Consider the following 14,803-nt stretch of genomic DNA (forward strand, 5'->3'; position numbering starts at 1 on the left):
GACTTGGCAGGAACAGGCACACATGGCTCGGATTGGACCGAAAAGGGTAGATCATCCTGCCAGAAAGCTATACCCTGTCACTGTAAAGGACAACGTGAATGCATAGTGCTCAATGGAACATTTTGATAAAGCAATCACCGGCTATTCTTGCATCATATTCATTGTCCCCACTTGCTTATCTGCCAGGCTCCATATGGCCCGCGCCCAGTTGTTGATGGGGCAACCGGCTACATACAGAACATCAAATCTTTCCCACCGCAGTCAAAAGACAAGCTAACGATAACCTCGTGGGGAACGGCGCGCCCCATTTTATCTGTGGCCCTTATTAATTAGCTCATGGATACTCACTCCATAGATGGAGTCAGGTTAGTAGATATGCCAGATCAACAGAGTATTCGCTTGAGTCGCGAGGTGGAACGCCTCGTTACCGCCCCTTATGCACCCTCATTTCAGGTAAACTCCGCTACTCCACGCGAACATCTTAGGTCAATGCGTTATTTGCTAATCCCTGGCACATTCAGGACCTATATAGCTTGACTCAATCAACAACGTCACAAAGCATTCGACTGTGGGCCTCTCACAAGCCCTGTCAAATCGGGGCTCTAGTTGACGTACTCGTGGATGGTCTATCGCGCTCTCGTTTCGCGTTACCTCTACTTGGGACATTCGGTAAGCTCATTGCTTGTATTAGTTGCATTGGCTAGGCTGATCTTCGGCAGTTTCAGCACCCGCGGTTCGGGATGCTTTGCTGGAGCGACATCCATGTCTTCTCGATCAGTTCCTTCAAGGTGTTATCGGCGATGACAAGGCAGAGGTTCGTACGCCCCTTATTCAAAGAGAATTGCTAGCCACGGGTGGCTAGTAATACTGTCGAGCTATGAGCTTCATGGACTGACTTTCTTAGTATGCTTTGGTGTGCACCGCCATCCTGGCGTCTCCTCTACCGCCTGAGTTCATGATACCCGCACGCTTGACACAGTTTATGGAAAAGATGATACGTACAATGGGAGAAGATCCCCGTGCAGAAAACATCCTACCTCTAAACCAAATTTCTAATGGCATCAAAAGATCACCTCGGCTCCTCGAAGAGATCCCGTCCGAAGTGATGGCTAGCCTTCAGGTAGAGCTCACGAAAACGCTGCGTAACCTGAGTGACCACATGGGCAACCTTCTCTGTCTAGCAACCTTTGCACGCATGGCATCCTTAGAAGATCCAGGGACCGAGAAAGGCTGTGTGCGGTTTGTTCCGTCATGGTTACAAAGCGTCAACCATTTCTTTGGCCCCAAGCGGGGTCTCAAAACTTTGGACCTCGTCGTCCTGCGCGTCATTCTCGCTTGCTCTGATAGCTGCAGTGACTTAACGGTAGATAAATCAGCCGAGAGTATTCGTTTGGCCATCGAGATATGTGATAGAGTTGAGCCAGAACAGAGAGAAAGCTGGGTCAAGGCAAACGGCTCAAAGATTGCCAAGCTGCGGGAGAAGATCACCAGGAGTGGTATTGATTCTGGAGTTCAGATGCTAGTATGTGCTGGTTCATCTCGGATCTGCGGTAATGTGGACACATGCTAATCATCGTCAGGGTGCGACATTTTTGGCATCGCTGCTTCCAGTTGCCGCATTATCAACCGATATAGCCCGAGTTGCTGTCGATGGGCTTATAAGTCGAGACAGCAAGTTCGTGCTAGGTGTGCTGACATCAGAGTATATACCACGCCTTGTAGGGGCAAGTGTGGTAAGTAAACCCATGTTGCCATCTGGGGCTATACTAACTCATTCAAGGCGTGTTTAGGCGTCACCGCGATACGCAGTCTGCTTGAATATATTGTGTCTTCTTTAGATACTACCAGCTCGCCGAGCCTGACTCATACTCTGGTGGCCAAGTCGCTGGTCACGGGGCTGCATTCGGCATCGCTGAACTCCGCTATCTTTGCGGAACCTCTTGAACAATGTCAGCAAGTCCTGTGGAAAATAATTGAAAGCTTCCCGAGGAATCACGCTTCATCATCATGCCACGGCTCTCAAGAATGCGGAGCTGCACGTTCGCAACTGGAAAATGATCTAATTTATGACTTTTTATCCTTCTACCTTCACGCACTGCTATCACAGACCACAACTCAGGACACGATAGCTGGTAATGCCACCCTGCAGATGTTTCTGGCTCAAAACAAGCAGCTACTACACGGCCAAAAATGCTCGTTCTCAGAAGCAGAATCATCTCGTGCCGCCAAAACCTATACGACACTCAACGTCCGTGAGGGTGTTTCCGCGCCTAGTTCGCGGTCTGACTGGAGGAGCTCTATGTCAGAAACACTCATGCTTAATGCGCGCGTGTCAAACGACAGCCTTATGCGTAAGATGGAGGAGGTGTGCTATGATTTCGAACAACGATGTGATGATGTCGAAGCCCCACTGCGGGCGATGGAGCAAGAGCGGAACGCGATTTCAGCAGAGGCGCAGCAGCTAAGGGAACAAAATGGCGCATTGGAGCTGCAACTTCAACAAGCATCCGATACAATTGGCGGGCTTCGGCTGGAGATCTCTCGCTTAGAGACCCATGCGGAAGCTGCATCCATCCGTGCTGAAGAATTGTCGGCAACTCTCGACGCAGCTCGAAGAGATCTTGAAGACCAGAGGCGCGAGTTTCAAGATACTATGGCAAGTGAGGTAGAAAAGGCCCGAACTAGGGAGTTGGACTTGGTTGCATCTATAACCGAAAGAGATGATCAGCTGGAATCATTGCAGGATGAAATGATAGCCCAAAGGGCCGAGAACACGAACCTGCAGAACGCTCTAGATGAAGCCTCGAAAGAGAAATCCTCCCTGATTAAAACGAATGACTCCCTCAACCAGGATTTGGCGGGACTTGAAGAGAAGCTCCGACAATGCGAACTGCTTCTAGTTCAAAAGGATGAGGACAAAGAGCAGATTCTATCCCAGAAGGCAGACACTGAGAGGGGAATGGAGAACCTTCGCATTCAGGTAGGATTACTAATATCCCAATGGCAGGAATTAAGAGATGCTAATGGGTTTATGCAGCTTGAGGAAGAGAGGATGAAATCCCACGAGTTGGCGTCCACAATCGAGAAAACCGAAAGGGGCCTGCAAGTAGAACAAGAAACTGTTCGAGATTATGAGGCTCAACTTTCGGCGGCAAGTACAAAGGTAGGATCCATCGATTGATTTTGTACGGGAATCCCAATGTCTAACTCACATTCAATAGTACGAGACCCAAAAGGAAGAAATATTCTCGCTGCGTATGGCCATGCAGGCAGCCGCATCCGACGCCACAAAGGAGCTGCAAACGAAGGATAAGCGGATACACCACCTAGAAAAGAAGGTAGGACAAGAAGCAGCCAGAAGCAGCAATTCCTCTTTATCTGTGTGCTTGAGCATTTACTTATCAGTCAAAATAGGTACAACAACTACGAAATGAGCGAGCCGCAAAAGCCCGGGAATTTTCTGAAGCCCAGCAACATATCGGACGTCTTATGAATGTTATGGGGATCCGAGTTGAGACCGACGGGACGAGACCCCCGAGCAAACAGACGAGGAGGTCTAGTGCAAGGCCCTCCCCGACAACCATGACACAGCAAACGCAACCGGCGGAGGACGAGCTCCAAACCCAGCCTGAAAACTCACAGGTGGAACCGTTTGGAAATAGCATGTCGTCTCCTCCTTGCCGGAGCCCGAAAAGGACGATGGATAATGCATTTCCTCCGGCTGATCCATCATCGCAGCAAATGAGGGTCGGCAGGAAGTCTAGAAATGTAACACCCCAGCACAGGCGAACACCCCTCGAAGATGCCGACTTAAATAGCCAGCCGTGCGCACAGCGAAGCCCCGCGTCACAACGCAGCGAATGTGACACTTCCGACCAAGTTCGGACTCGCGCCAGCTTGGAAGAGAACCAACTTCAGCACATAGACCTGGACATGGATCTGGAGTTTTCGAAGGACTTCCTCTTCACAAGCACGTCCTTGTCCGCCGCCAATGATCAGACACAGCAGTAGTATGAGGCTTACATGAATAATGATTTTTGTATATACGTTAGTTGGTATGATAGCCTAGGCTATCGTTGACGCGCCCTTAATTAGATCCGTCCGGTTCTGAAGTACCTAGATTGAGGGCTGGACCCAGTACTAATGGACACTGTCCAAAGCATCATCCGTATTCATTTACGCCACATTGAACTCTCGGTCTGTAGCCCCCGGTCAGGTTGCTCTGTGGCGGCGCATCTGAAGAGTAGATGGGCCATAGCCAAACGCCCGGAGGCTCCACTCAATGGTGTCATTGTGAGAATTCATCTCGCCTGTGAGAATCTGCAAGTGCTGTGGCTGATTTCGTCTCATTCACTTTTCGGCTCTAACCATGAGTTTGGTTGGTTATCGCAGGAAGATTCCGACTGGTCAAGCCACATGGCTGAGACATTATAAATACTGAAAATGAGCTAGAAAAAGCCCCAGGACGCCTTTGTACTTCTCACTTCTGCTCTTATCTTGACTTTTCCCGGCCCTCAGATTAGTGTAATGTGCACTCAGGTCTAGTCTTGTCCGCAATACCAACCACAGCGCTCTCCTCGGTACCTGCTCCTTCAGCTCACTAATACCTCCAGTCAAGGTCATAGTCTCAGACAACGAAAGGAAGTGAGTAAGAGAGCGTAGTGGACAAGGGAAGCTGATGGAGGTACATCCAGAAGATGACCCCGAAGTTCTCTCCCCGGACAGCGGGAGGGAGCTTCACTCGAGAGCCAATTCTCCCCATGTCTCTCTCTTTCTTTCTCCGTCTTCTCTCTCTTCCCCCCGGCCTCTTCCTCACTTCACTGCCAACTCGCCTTCTTCCTCAGCTCACTTTCCCCTCCCTTCACCCCCAGATTCCTCTTCCTCTTCATCCTCTCCTTCTCTCTTATCATCTTCATCCCCACATCCCCCTCTACCTCCACTTTCTTCTTCTGCTCCCTTCCCCTCACACACTTCATCCGCCTCCAAGTCTGCTCAACCTCCAGCGGCCATGCCCCATCGAGGCAAGCAACAGCATACGAGGGGGCAAGGTTCCTACTGGCGAGGGCAAGGGAGGCAGCCGAGGGGGCAACAACGTCTATACAACATATTACCTCCTCCAGCTCCATGGAGATCGTGGGCTAGTGTTGCAATAAAACTCACTGGACTGCCTCCCAAAATCACTGCCCGTACTATCTGGCACGCATTCAAAAGCGAAGGCACGATCTTTTCGATCGATATCTATGAAGACCATCATGGCCAGTTGGAGTCGAGGGGGAAAGTTCGCTTCAAGTTGGTCCCTCGTTCAGGTCATGAATCCTAGGATATCACTAATTATTCACCAGACCGCCACCCCGTTCCGATTTTTGGAAAAATGGTTCATACAGCATCAAGCTTTCAAGCGGACAAGAAGTACGCATTTTTGTTGCTCTCGAAGAGCCCAGGCCTTCAGAGCTGGAGATTCCAAGCCCAGTGCGTCCCAATGTCCGCTATCCGGCTGAGCTCGTAAGTATCCCCAACCGCAAACACAGAAGTCAACTCTCATCTGGTGTACTTTTTCTTTCAGACAATCCCAATTTCCTCACTTGATATTGGAGTTATGCTTAACGAAACAACACTTCTACCAATGCGGACGGTCGAAGCTGGGCCCCTCGGGAAACCCTTCCTGCTACTCAATCTGAAAATTAAAGAGCTTCACGTCTTCTTCCAGCTTCAGATACTCAGCTCTAGTGGCAAATCAACCTCAACCTCTTCCCCCGATACCTGGTACACATATCGCCTCAGAATCCCCCTAAGACAGCTGGGCAAGATCTTTCAGTCACGCAATATTACAACTGGGGTGGTATCGCACTTGACCGTGCTCGAATCCCCTCCCATGTATCACCGCCGAATCAGCGATATAAGTGCTACATTCCATGAGCCGGGAAGCTGGAGGGACTCAGACTGCTGGTACCGCCAGACACATATTGTCCACAACCCTCTCAACTTGTCTACGCTCCCAGTCAGCCTACCAAGGCAAAAGCCTATCATAGACATTGGTATGCCCTCATTTTCTGCATCAACTGTTGTCGCTAGTCGTCTCTATTATTTCTATTTTTCCACTGGCTAATCTTACAATTTTCCGCAGGTCGATGGAATGCCTTCAGAATCCGTTATCCTCTAGATTGCCAGAAGGAACTCTTCACTCAGCTTAGTGCAATGTTCCAAGATTATAATGTTTCTATTGAGGAGACTGACCGCTTTATTCAATGGGATGATAGACAAGAGAGGATGCCGCCAGTGTGGAAGTGGATCGATCTGTCCGATGCCTCCAGTTTGTCAACGTCGTCATTGAATGACCTGATTGACTCTAGTTATGTCCCTCTGCCCTTCGCAGTTCGGTATCAGCTTGAAGTTTGCATTTCCAATGGCTACCTTTCCGAATTTACCATGACGCATGAGTTCGCCGCCAAACTAGCTGAGCTCGGGGAAGCAAAGGCAAGAAAGCTTCTGGAGAATGTAGCGAGTCAAAAACAGCAGTATTTAGACCCGATGAAGATATTTGATCTTCCATTTATCAGAGGGGTCAGAGCCACTAAGGTGAAGATACCTCCTTACTGCTGTCATATGCGATCCGCTACAATCACCCCCAGCACCGTATACTACAATCTACCGTCAGTGGACATCTCGAACAGGATTATTAGACGCTACATGGAACATGCAGATCGCTTTCTCCGAGTTCGATTTACGGATGAGAAGCTTTATGGTCGCATTCATGCTAGAAGCGATAATTCTAATGATGAGATATTCACCCGCATCAAGCGAGCCCTGGCAAATGGCATCGTCATTGGAGACCGACGATACGAATTCCTTGCTTTTGGGAACTCCCAGTTTCGTGAGCATGGGGCCTATTTCTTCGCTCCATTGCCTGACCTTACAGCGGCCAATATCCGTGCTTGGATGGGTCATTTTAGCGATATCCGAAATGTGGCAAAGTACGCAGCACGACTAGGCCAATGTTTCTCAACAACTCGAGCAGTAGCTGGTTGCCCGGTACAGATACGCAATATTCCTGATGTGGAAAGAAATGGATACACTTTCTCTGATGGAGTCGGAAAGATCTCGAGGTTTCTTGCACAAATGGCAATGACTGAGCTCAAGATAAAGACGCCAACGGGCGAGCCTCCATCAGCCTTTCAGTTCCGTCTTGGGGGCTGCAAGGGTATGCTTGCTGTTTCTTCCGATGCCCAGCCTCAAGAGATTCATATTCGAGAGAGTCAGAATAAATTTCCGACCGTCCATAACGGCTTGGAGATCATCCGATGGTCTCAGTACTCAATGGCTACACTGAACCGCCAGCTGATACTTGTCATGTCCACCCTCGGGATTCCTGACGAGGTATTTCATGCTAAACTCAAGTCCATGCTGCGTGCTCTCAATGAGGCCATGGAAAGTGACTCCCGAGCAATCGAGGTACTCAAAAAGTACGTTGATCCGAATCAGACGACTCTTACCGTCAGTCAAATGGTATCTGATGGTTTCCGGCGATCTAAGGAGCCATTCTTCACATCTATCCTAGCCCTGTGGCGGACCTGGCATATCAAGTACCTGAAGGAAAAGGCGAAAATTGTCATTGACAATGGCACAAACTTACTAGGCGTCATGGATGAGACGGGGATCCTTAAGGGCTACTTTTATGATAAAATACCAAAGGAGGACGCTTCTCCCGAGCAAAAGCTGGCAGCATTGCCAGAGATCTTTCTTCAGGTCCCTCGTACAAGTGGCTCTGAGGGAGGTGCACAATACGAAGTCATCGAAGGGCTCTGTATACTGGCACGCAATCCCTCTCTTCATCCAGGTGACATTCGTGTGGTCCGGGCAGTCAACGTGCCTGAGCTGCACAGCCTCCGTGATGTGGTCGTCTTACCGCAAACCGGCGATCGGGACATCGCCAGCATGTGTTCCGGTGGAGACCTTGATGGTGATGACTACCTGGTTATTTGGGATCAAGACTTGATTCACAAGGACTGGTTCTTAGACCCAATGCGCTACACAAGCAACAAGGCACAGGATCTAGACCACGATGTCACAGTCGATGAAGTTACCTCTTTCTTTGTCATGTACATGAAAAATGACAGTCTTCCAACAATCGCTCACGCCCACGTTGCCTGGGCAGATCAGCTTGAGGATGGTGTTAACGAAGAAAAGTGTATCCGACTTGCTCAGCTCCATTCCGATGCCGTGGACTACAACAAAACAGGAAGACCGGCTATCATGACCCGCAATCTTCAGCCACGAAGGTGGCCTCATTTTATGGAGAAGCCTAAGCCAAAAGACCAGATCTATTGCTCCAGGAAGATTCTCGGTCAGCTCTATGACGCTGTTGAGAGGGTGGACTTCGTGCCAAGCTTGGAGATGCCTTTTGACGAGCGAATCCTGAACTGTTCAATCGAAGTCAGTGAAGACCTCTATACATTCGCTAAGAATCTCAAGAATGAATACGACACAGCCATGCGGCGAATCATGGCACAGCATGAGATCAAGACCGAGTTTGAAGTCTGGTCTACCTTTATTCTTAACCATTCACACATGAGCAAGGACTACAAATTCCACGAAGAAATTGGTGCAATATCAGCCGCGCACCGCGAAACCTTCAGAAAGCAATGCTACAACAGGGTGGACGGTAGAACGTTCGAGCTACTGGCACCACTAGCAGTCGCTATGTACCGTGTCACGCATGAAGAAATGACCCAGGCGCTCAAGAAACATCGCGAAAACTCTCCACCGCATGAAACTCCCAAGATAAATCAACTACCTCTGATCAGCTTCCCCTGGATTCTTCCCCATATACTGGGTAGAGTTGCCCGTGGTCTTTACGATGTTTATCTGCCTCCAGATATTCACTCCGATCCTGTGGAAATTGACCCAACCAAAGTCCCTCCCACTGCAGATAAACCTGATACCCTGTACGAAGACCCGTTCGGCCTATTCACAGACGAAGAACGCGCAGCCAATGCATCACACACTCAACCAATTCCAACTGCAAGTCCTTCCACCAGCCACGCAGGCGCGAAGAGCAGCGAGAGCATCATCGATCAAATGCTTGATTTAGACATCTCAGACCTACCCACTTTATCGCCTTCTCTTCCATCCATATCTTCAAGCACCCCCAGTAGGGAACAGGTCTCCTTGTTAGACATCGATGACAACGTAGCAATTCCTGAAATGCCCGAAATGCCCAGACCGGTCATTGCAAGCCCTTCAGTAACACCACTCGTGGAGGAACTCATCGAGGGAGATGACGAATGCGAGGAGATCATCGAGGAGGAAGACGACGTTGAGCCTACTGCTCTTGATAAACTCAATGAGCTGCTTGGGCTTTGAGACAGGTCTTATCTCGTCTGAATATACTACATTCTGTCGTTCTTGATTGCTTCGATCTGTGACGCTTGTTCCGCAGAACTATCTTGCTTCACCTACCGTCATAACTAGAATGTAACTATCAGCCTAGGCATGCACAAACTGATCCATCATAATCCATTTGAGCATTAAGCACTATATTTCTAACCATCCGTTAAAAAGTATACATGTTTGTGGTAACCATACATCGCCCAACCCATCCCTCACAGCCCATCTTATATTATATAAAAAAACGCCTATCCCATTAAACCAACCTCTAACCCCATCCCAAGCAATCAAAAAACCAAATTACCCTCCCCCCCCAACAAACCAACCTACCACTCCAACTCCTTCTCACACCTATCCCTCAACAACCCCACCACCGGATCCAGCACCGCCTTCGTATACCGCCAATTCGCCTCATCCCTGGTCCTCGAATAGAAAACCGGACAATCTTTACTATCGCACTTCACCTCATCCCCAAACGTCACCCCCATACAAGACCTACAAATGCGTTGCAAATCCACCACCCTCTTCTCCGCCGCCCTCTGTCTCGAGACAAGATCGAACATCGCAAGATGCGGCTGTCTTGAACAGTTCCCGCAGAGCGGGGTATCAGTATCCCGTAGCTTAGTCCTACAGACAATGCACGTCGACGCTCTCATATACGACTCGAGGGTTCTCCGCCCACCACCACCGGGACCGCGTAACATTGCTCCCTCGACGCGCCGCACGCGCTGCACTTTCGGCATCTCGTCGTACCATTGACGGACGTTCGCGCCGACGAGGTTGAAGATCCTCTCGAGGGGTGGGATGAGGTTCTTCGTGATGTAGTAGTCTGCGTCTAGGTCGAGGTGGGGATCATGCAGGAGGGTTTCCGGCGGGACGCAGCGGTCGATGAGCCTTGCGCCGGGGGCGCCAGTGACCACGACGTAGGGGACGCGTTCGCCGTATTGGGGTTCGGAGCGCGGGTCGGCGATCATTTTCTTTGTGCTGATTAGGGCGCCTGGTGGTGGGAGGCCTCTGTCGCTGTAGGTGCCTAGACGGACTTCTTTTGCGAAGCAGAAGTCCTGGACGGAGACGCGACCTTGCATGATCTTTGTGCATTGGGATTGGAAGTAGCGTTTGACTTGGGAGAGGTCGGCGGTGCGGAAGAGAAGTTTCAGGGCTTTTTCTTCGATTTTTTGTTCGGCGGGTGTGCCGTCCCGGCGGACGGTTTCGATACCCTTCGCGTCGAATTCGGGTTCTTTTTGGTCACGGTGTTCGTATTTGAAGCCGACGTAGCGTTTTTTGGCGAGGAGGACGCATGGGTGGTAGACTTTTTCGAATTTGAGTTTCACGGGGTGGGGGTTTATTGAGGTGACGGCTTTGGCGATTTCTTCGCCGATGGTGAAGGCTTCGTCGCGGGTTCGGCCTTTGAGGTAGACGAAGAGACTGTCGGTGTCGCCGTAGACTACTTCGGCGCCCCAGCGTTCGACCGAGTGGATGAAGGCGATGGCTTTTTCGAGGGTTTCGCGGCCGGATTGCACGATGCTGTCGGCGATTTCGGAGCAGGGCATGCGGCCCGAGAATGAGGCGGATGTGTAGCCGTAGGTGACGTTGGCGATTAGTTTCAGGGCTAGTTGTCGGTTGTTGAGAAGGCGCTGGAGCGCTTTGTCGTCTTTGTCGAGTTTCATGCCGTTCTTGACCATGACTCGCGTTTCGAGGATCTCGGCGAGCATGCGTGCGAGGAGGGATTTGCGCACTTCGGGTTTTGCGTAGATCATGCCGTTGGGGGCTATATTGATCTTGTCTTGGAGTAGCTCTAGCATTCGGGGCTGGCGCTTGTAGTCCGTGAATCCCATTTTGTTTCGGCCTCGCCATTGGTGTGCTCGTCCGAGGAATGTCGAGTAGCAGTAGTTGTAGGCGATCATGATGCTGGGGTACAGGGACTGGAAGTCTAGTACGACGAGAGGGCTGGTGTAGAAGTCGCTCTGGGGTTCCATGACCAGTGGAAGACATTCAAGGGCATTTTGTTGGCCAACTTGTTTCCTGCTCGGCGAGACGAGTATGAAATTCTCTGGTTTGGCAATACGAAACATGAGAGATTCAACCTTGAATTGAGAGCCACGAGAGAATACTGAGAAGAAGTCGATTCCCAGTAGCCTGGCCTGTTCGCTGGTTCTAGGGATCAGTTCGTTTGACTCTAGGATCTCGAGATCCATTTGCACGCGAGAGACGAAGTATTCGACTACTTTCAGTATGTTGCGAGGCTTCCCACTACGATACCAGTCTGTGAGGTTCTGAAACGAATAGTGTGGGACCCGGCGATGCAGCAGGTGAAAGGCAACATTTTCCTGTGTATACTGCAGCAGGTTCAGCTCGCCTCTCATGGCTCGCCAGATATTGATCATGTGCCGTCCAGTGACTCGAATAGAAGAGGTGTGGTTGAAGCCCCATCGGTCAGCATCCTTGCCAAATCTCCCATGGGCTTGCGACTTCACTCTGGACAGCTCATCGCAGATGTCAAAGTCATATTTCTTCCTTGCTCGCTCGATCAAGTAGCCCCAAGAGCTGTTGTGTACCTCGTAGCCAGTGATGATATCGGGGTCATGCCAGCGAACAATGTCTACCACACGATTGATCAAGTCTAGTTCGCTGGTTTCATGTTCCCAGTCGATTCTCAAGGCTTTGGATGCCTTAGTATCTGGCCTGTCGTCTTCCGATTGAGATATCATGCCTACATGAACCCCTGGCACCGTACCGTTGGCATCAAGGTCCTCATCTTCCGACTGCAGGCACCAGAACACACATGTGATCTCATCCTCTTCTGGGTTCGGCGACAGCACACCCCGGGTGTTCACGTGCACCTCCAAGCTCATGATGCTCATATACTGTGTCTGGTGCTCGACGCTGGTGGACTTTCGTTTTTGTGAATATTTGAAGCCATAGTCATTCTTCTGAGTAGGGCCCTCGATCTGTGACAAGACATTCGCCTTCATTTGCATCTGCTTGGGTGTTTGCGGTTGAGCGGCATCTGCCTTCTCCTCAGCTTGAGACTTTTCGAACCATTCGATGACTTCTGAGCGGCTTGGAGGAACAGGGGCAAACTCCCAAAACCTAGCAGTAGAGAACTCCCGCAGCTGCTGGTCAACCACCTCTTGTTCATTTTTGTCTCTCGGTGGGGTAAATTCCCCTAGCATAGCCATAGACCGCCCTGACGGATCGAAGTCGGGGAGGTAGTGTATACCACTACCTTCTAAGCGGAATTCCCTACCTGCGTAATCCCTCGCACGGTCAGGCACATCACTCTCATCGCTGTAGTGCGCTTTCTGATAAATAACGGACGGATAATCATAGCAATGAGGTGTCGAAGCGACCTCACTAGTACTGGGAGAGAAATTTCGCAAGAAACAAATGCGAGCATTCATAGGCACGTTAAAGGTAGCATAGAATCCTGATGCGATTTCCAAAATCTGCGGATCTATGCCAGCATCAGGACTTGTTACAGTGACTGATGACTGCGGTTGTGATGAGTTGTTCTCCGCTCTGATGTCTTTCGAAATAACTTCTGGTCCAGAACTGGCCAAATCTTTTTCTAGTTCTCTAAGTTCCTTAGAAGAAGGCGCACCGTCCTGGCTGAAGCGCAAGATTGTCATAGGATCATTGGGGTCTTTAACGACCGGAAAGTTGAGCCTTCCACTCTGTTCAAGCCTCTTAGAGCGCACAGTGGACTGAGATAGCTTTTTTTGTGAGGATTTGCCCCTTACAACTGCATCCGCATCCGACGTGTTGGCGGCATCTTCGATCTTGGGGGTTGTACTGTTGACTTGAATTTCAGCTATCCGAGACTTCCGCGGCCTATCTAACATCTGCGATGGGGTGTCATCGAAGAATCTTTTCCGCTTGCGCAGAGTATTATGGCTGAGCTCTCGGCTTTCGGTTCGTCCGACTATTTCATCCGAACCTGCTTTTCGCGTCGCACTCATTTCGTAGGCATTTAGTTCATCAGTGGAGTACCCCGGTTCGTCTTGGGCTAGGTCAAGGATATCTCCGGCCTCGATTTCATCCAAGGTGTCTGCAGCTTCCCGGTCATTGTCTTCTCCGGGTAATACGTCGAAAATATCATCGCCGGAAAGGTATGAATCATCATCCGAGACCGCAGGCCAAGCTGCGCTCTCATCAACGTTTACTTCTGCGTTCGCCGCCGTATCAGGCTCGACAGGTTGTTGTTGATACTTATCAAAATCGTTCTTGTCCGGATAGAAATCCTCGACACTCTGCATCGCAGTCTTTACATCCTGGGCGAAGGGCTTCTGCGAAAGTAAATCATCGAATGTTACATCGCCGCCACCATTCTCCTGCTTCTCCTCATTAACGGTCTGCGCAGCCATTTGACGATACTCTTCTTCGTGGATCCAGCCACCTCGAGAAGTATCTCTTGGGTTAACGGACAAAGAGACTAATTCGTTGGGATCGAATGGACTACTGCCTGGTTCGAGCCCCAGACGCTTTTTCCGCCTGCGTGTCTCATCCTGCCACAAACCTGCCATGCTTGGAACAAGTCGTTCATCAGAAGTCATTTGCTTGAAGAGTTCAGTAAAATCTTGATGAATGGGTCTTTCGCTGATTTCCGAGCGGTTCAAAATGTCCTGAACGCAAATATCGACCTCTAGGGGACAATGGCTTTGCTTTGGAAAAAGAGAGTCGTCTAACAGGTCGTCGGGTTGTACGGATCGGTGGTGCCAGCGATGGGATAGGTCAGTAAGTTCAAAGTATTCTGGGACCGGACTGCGAAACTTGACTTTGCTACACTTCAGATAGGCGCATCCGTACAAACTGTAGTCACACATCCACTGCGGAACGAACTGCAAATGACTTTCGTATGGCTGTAGAGGACGCTTAAGGACAGCGCCCTGAAGTAGCAAGTCCGCCAGCCTGGTCATATAAATGGGATTCGTGAGATAGATTTTAAAGTAGAACTTATAGCCCACATGATACCCATAGAAGGGAACACCCTTCACCAGAGTGATGTGTGCGACGAAGGGTATCTTCTTGGCATTTTCATTGCGATTGTAGCTTACTGCCAGAGCATGATCGATCGAGAGACGGAGACTCCTAATGGCGGAGCTCACTATAGAGGACTTAGCTGCATGAACATACCATATTGTTACACCTTTTATCAGACCAACCTTTCTCTGTCTCCAGATCACCGTCATACTCGACATACAAATAAGGAAAAGCGCCATGCACATGGACGCACACCTTCTGGCCAGTCTCCGTAGCCCCAAAGATCCTAATTACGGGGACCTTCGATCTATCATTTTTCCCAGCCGCACCATCCCTGTAAGGCAGAGGAGGGTCGAGTTCTGACGGAGTTGCCTGGTAGTGATCCACGCAGTTAAGGCGCACTTGGAAGGGCTCCATAGCTTGATTTCAGGACAGCGGA

General features: G+C 50.1%; 3 protein-coding genes across 3 annotated transcripts; 2 read left to right on the forward strand and 1 right to left on the reverse strand.

Annotated features, from left to right (window-relative positions):
- Nucleotides 1-375: 375 nt before the first annotated feature.
- On the forward strand, nt 376-4,011 carry AtWU_07129 (uncharacterized protein; the record flags this gene model as incomplete). The annotated part of the gene is made up of 9 exons (XM_035502238.1): nt 376-453; nt 522-669; nt 720-814; nt 905-1,522; nt 1,581-1,733; nt 1,781-2,980; nt 3,038-3,163; nt 3,222-3,338; nt 3,415-4,011. The coding sequence occupies 9 exons, from the start codon at nt 376-378 to the stop codon at nt 4,009-4,011; spliced, it is 3,132 nt and encodes a 1,043-aa protein (XP_035358131.1).
- A 1,585-nt stretch (nt 4,012-5,596) lies between these two features.
- On the forward strand, nt 5,597-9,360 carry AtWU_07130 (RNA dependent RNA polymerase; the record flags this gene model as incomplete). Its single annotated transcript, XM_035502239.1, has 2 exons — nt 5,597-6,035; nt 6,125-9,360. The coding sequence occupies 2 exons, from the start codon at nt 5,597-5,599 to the stop codon at nt 9,358-9,360; spliced, it is 3,675 nt and encodes a 1,224-aa protein (XP_035358132.1).
- Nucleotides 9,361-9,710: 350 nt separating this feature from the next.
- AtWU_07131 (DNA-directed DNA polymerase zeta catalytic subunit REV3) lies at nt 9,711-14,781 on the reverse strand (the record flags this gene model as incomplete). The annotated part of the gene is made up of 2 exons (XM_035502240.1): nt 9,711-14,488; nt 14,547-14,781. 2 exons carry the CDS (start codon nt 14,779-14,781, stop codon nt 9,711-9,713), a joined length of 5,013 nt encoding a protein of 1,670 aa, XP_035358133.1.
- Between the last annotated feature and the right edge of the window lie 22 nt (nt 14,782-14,803).

This window comes from Aspergillus tubingensis, assembly GCF_013340325.1.
Source record: "Aspergillus tubingensis WU-2223L DNA, scaffold_8, whole genome shotgun sequence".
Taxonomy (NCBI): domain Eukaryota; kingdom Fungi; phylum Ascomycota; class Eurotiomycetes; order Eurotiales; family Aspergillaceae; genus Aspergillus; species Aspergillus tubingensis.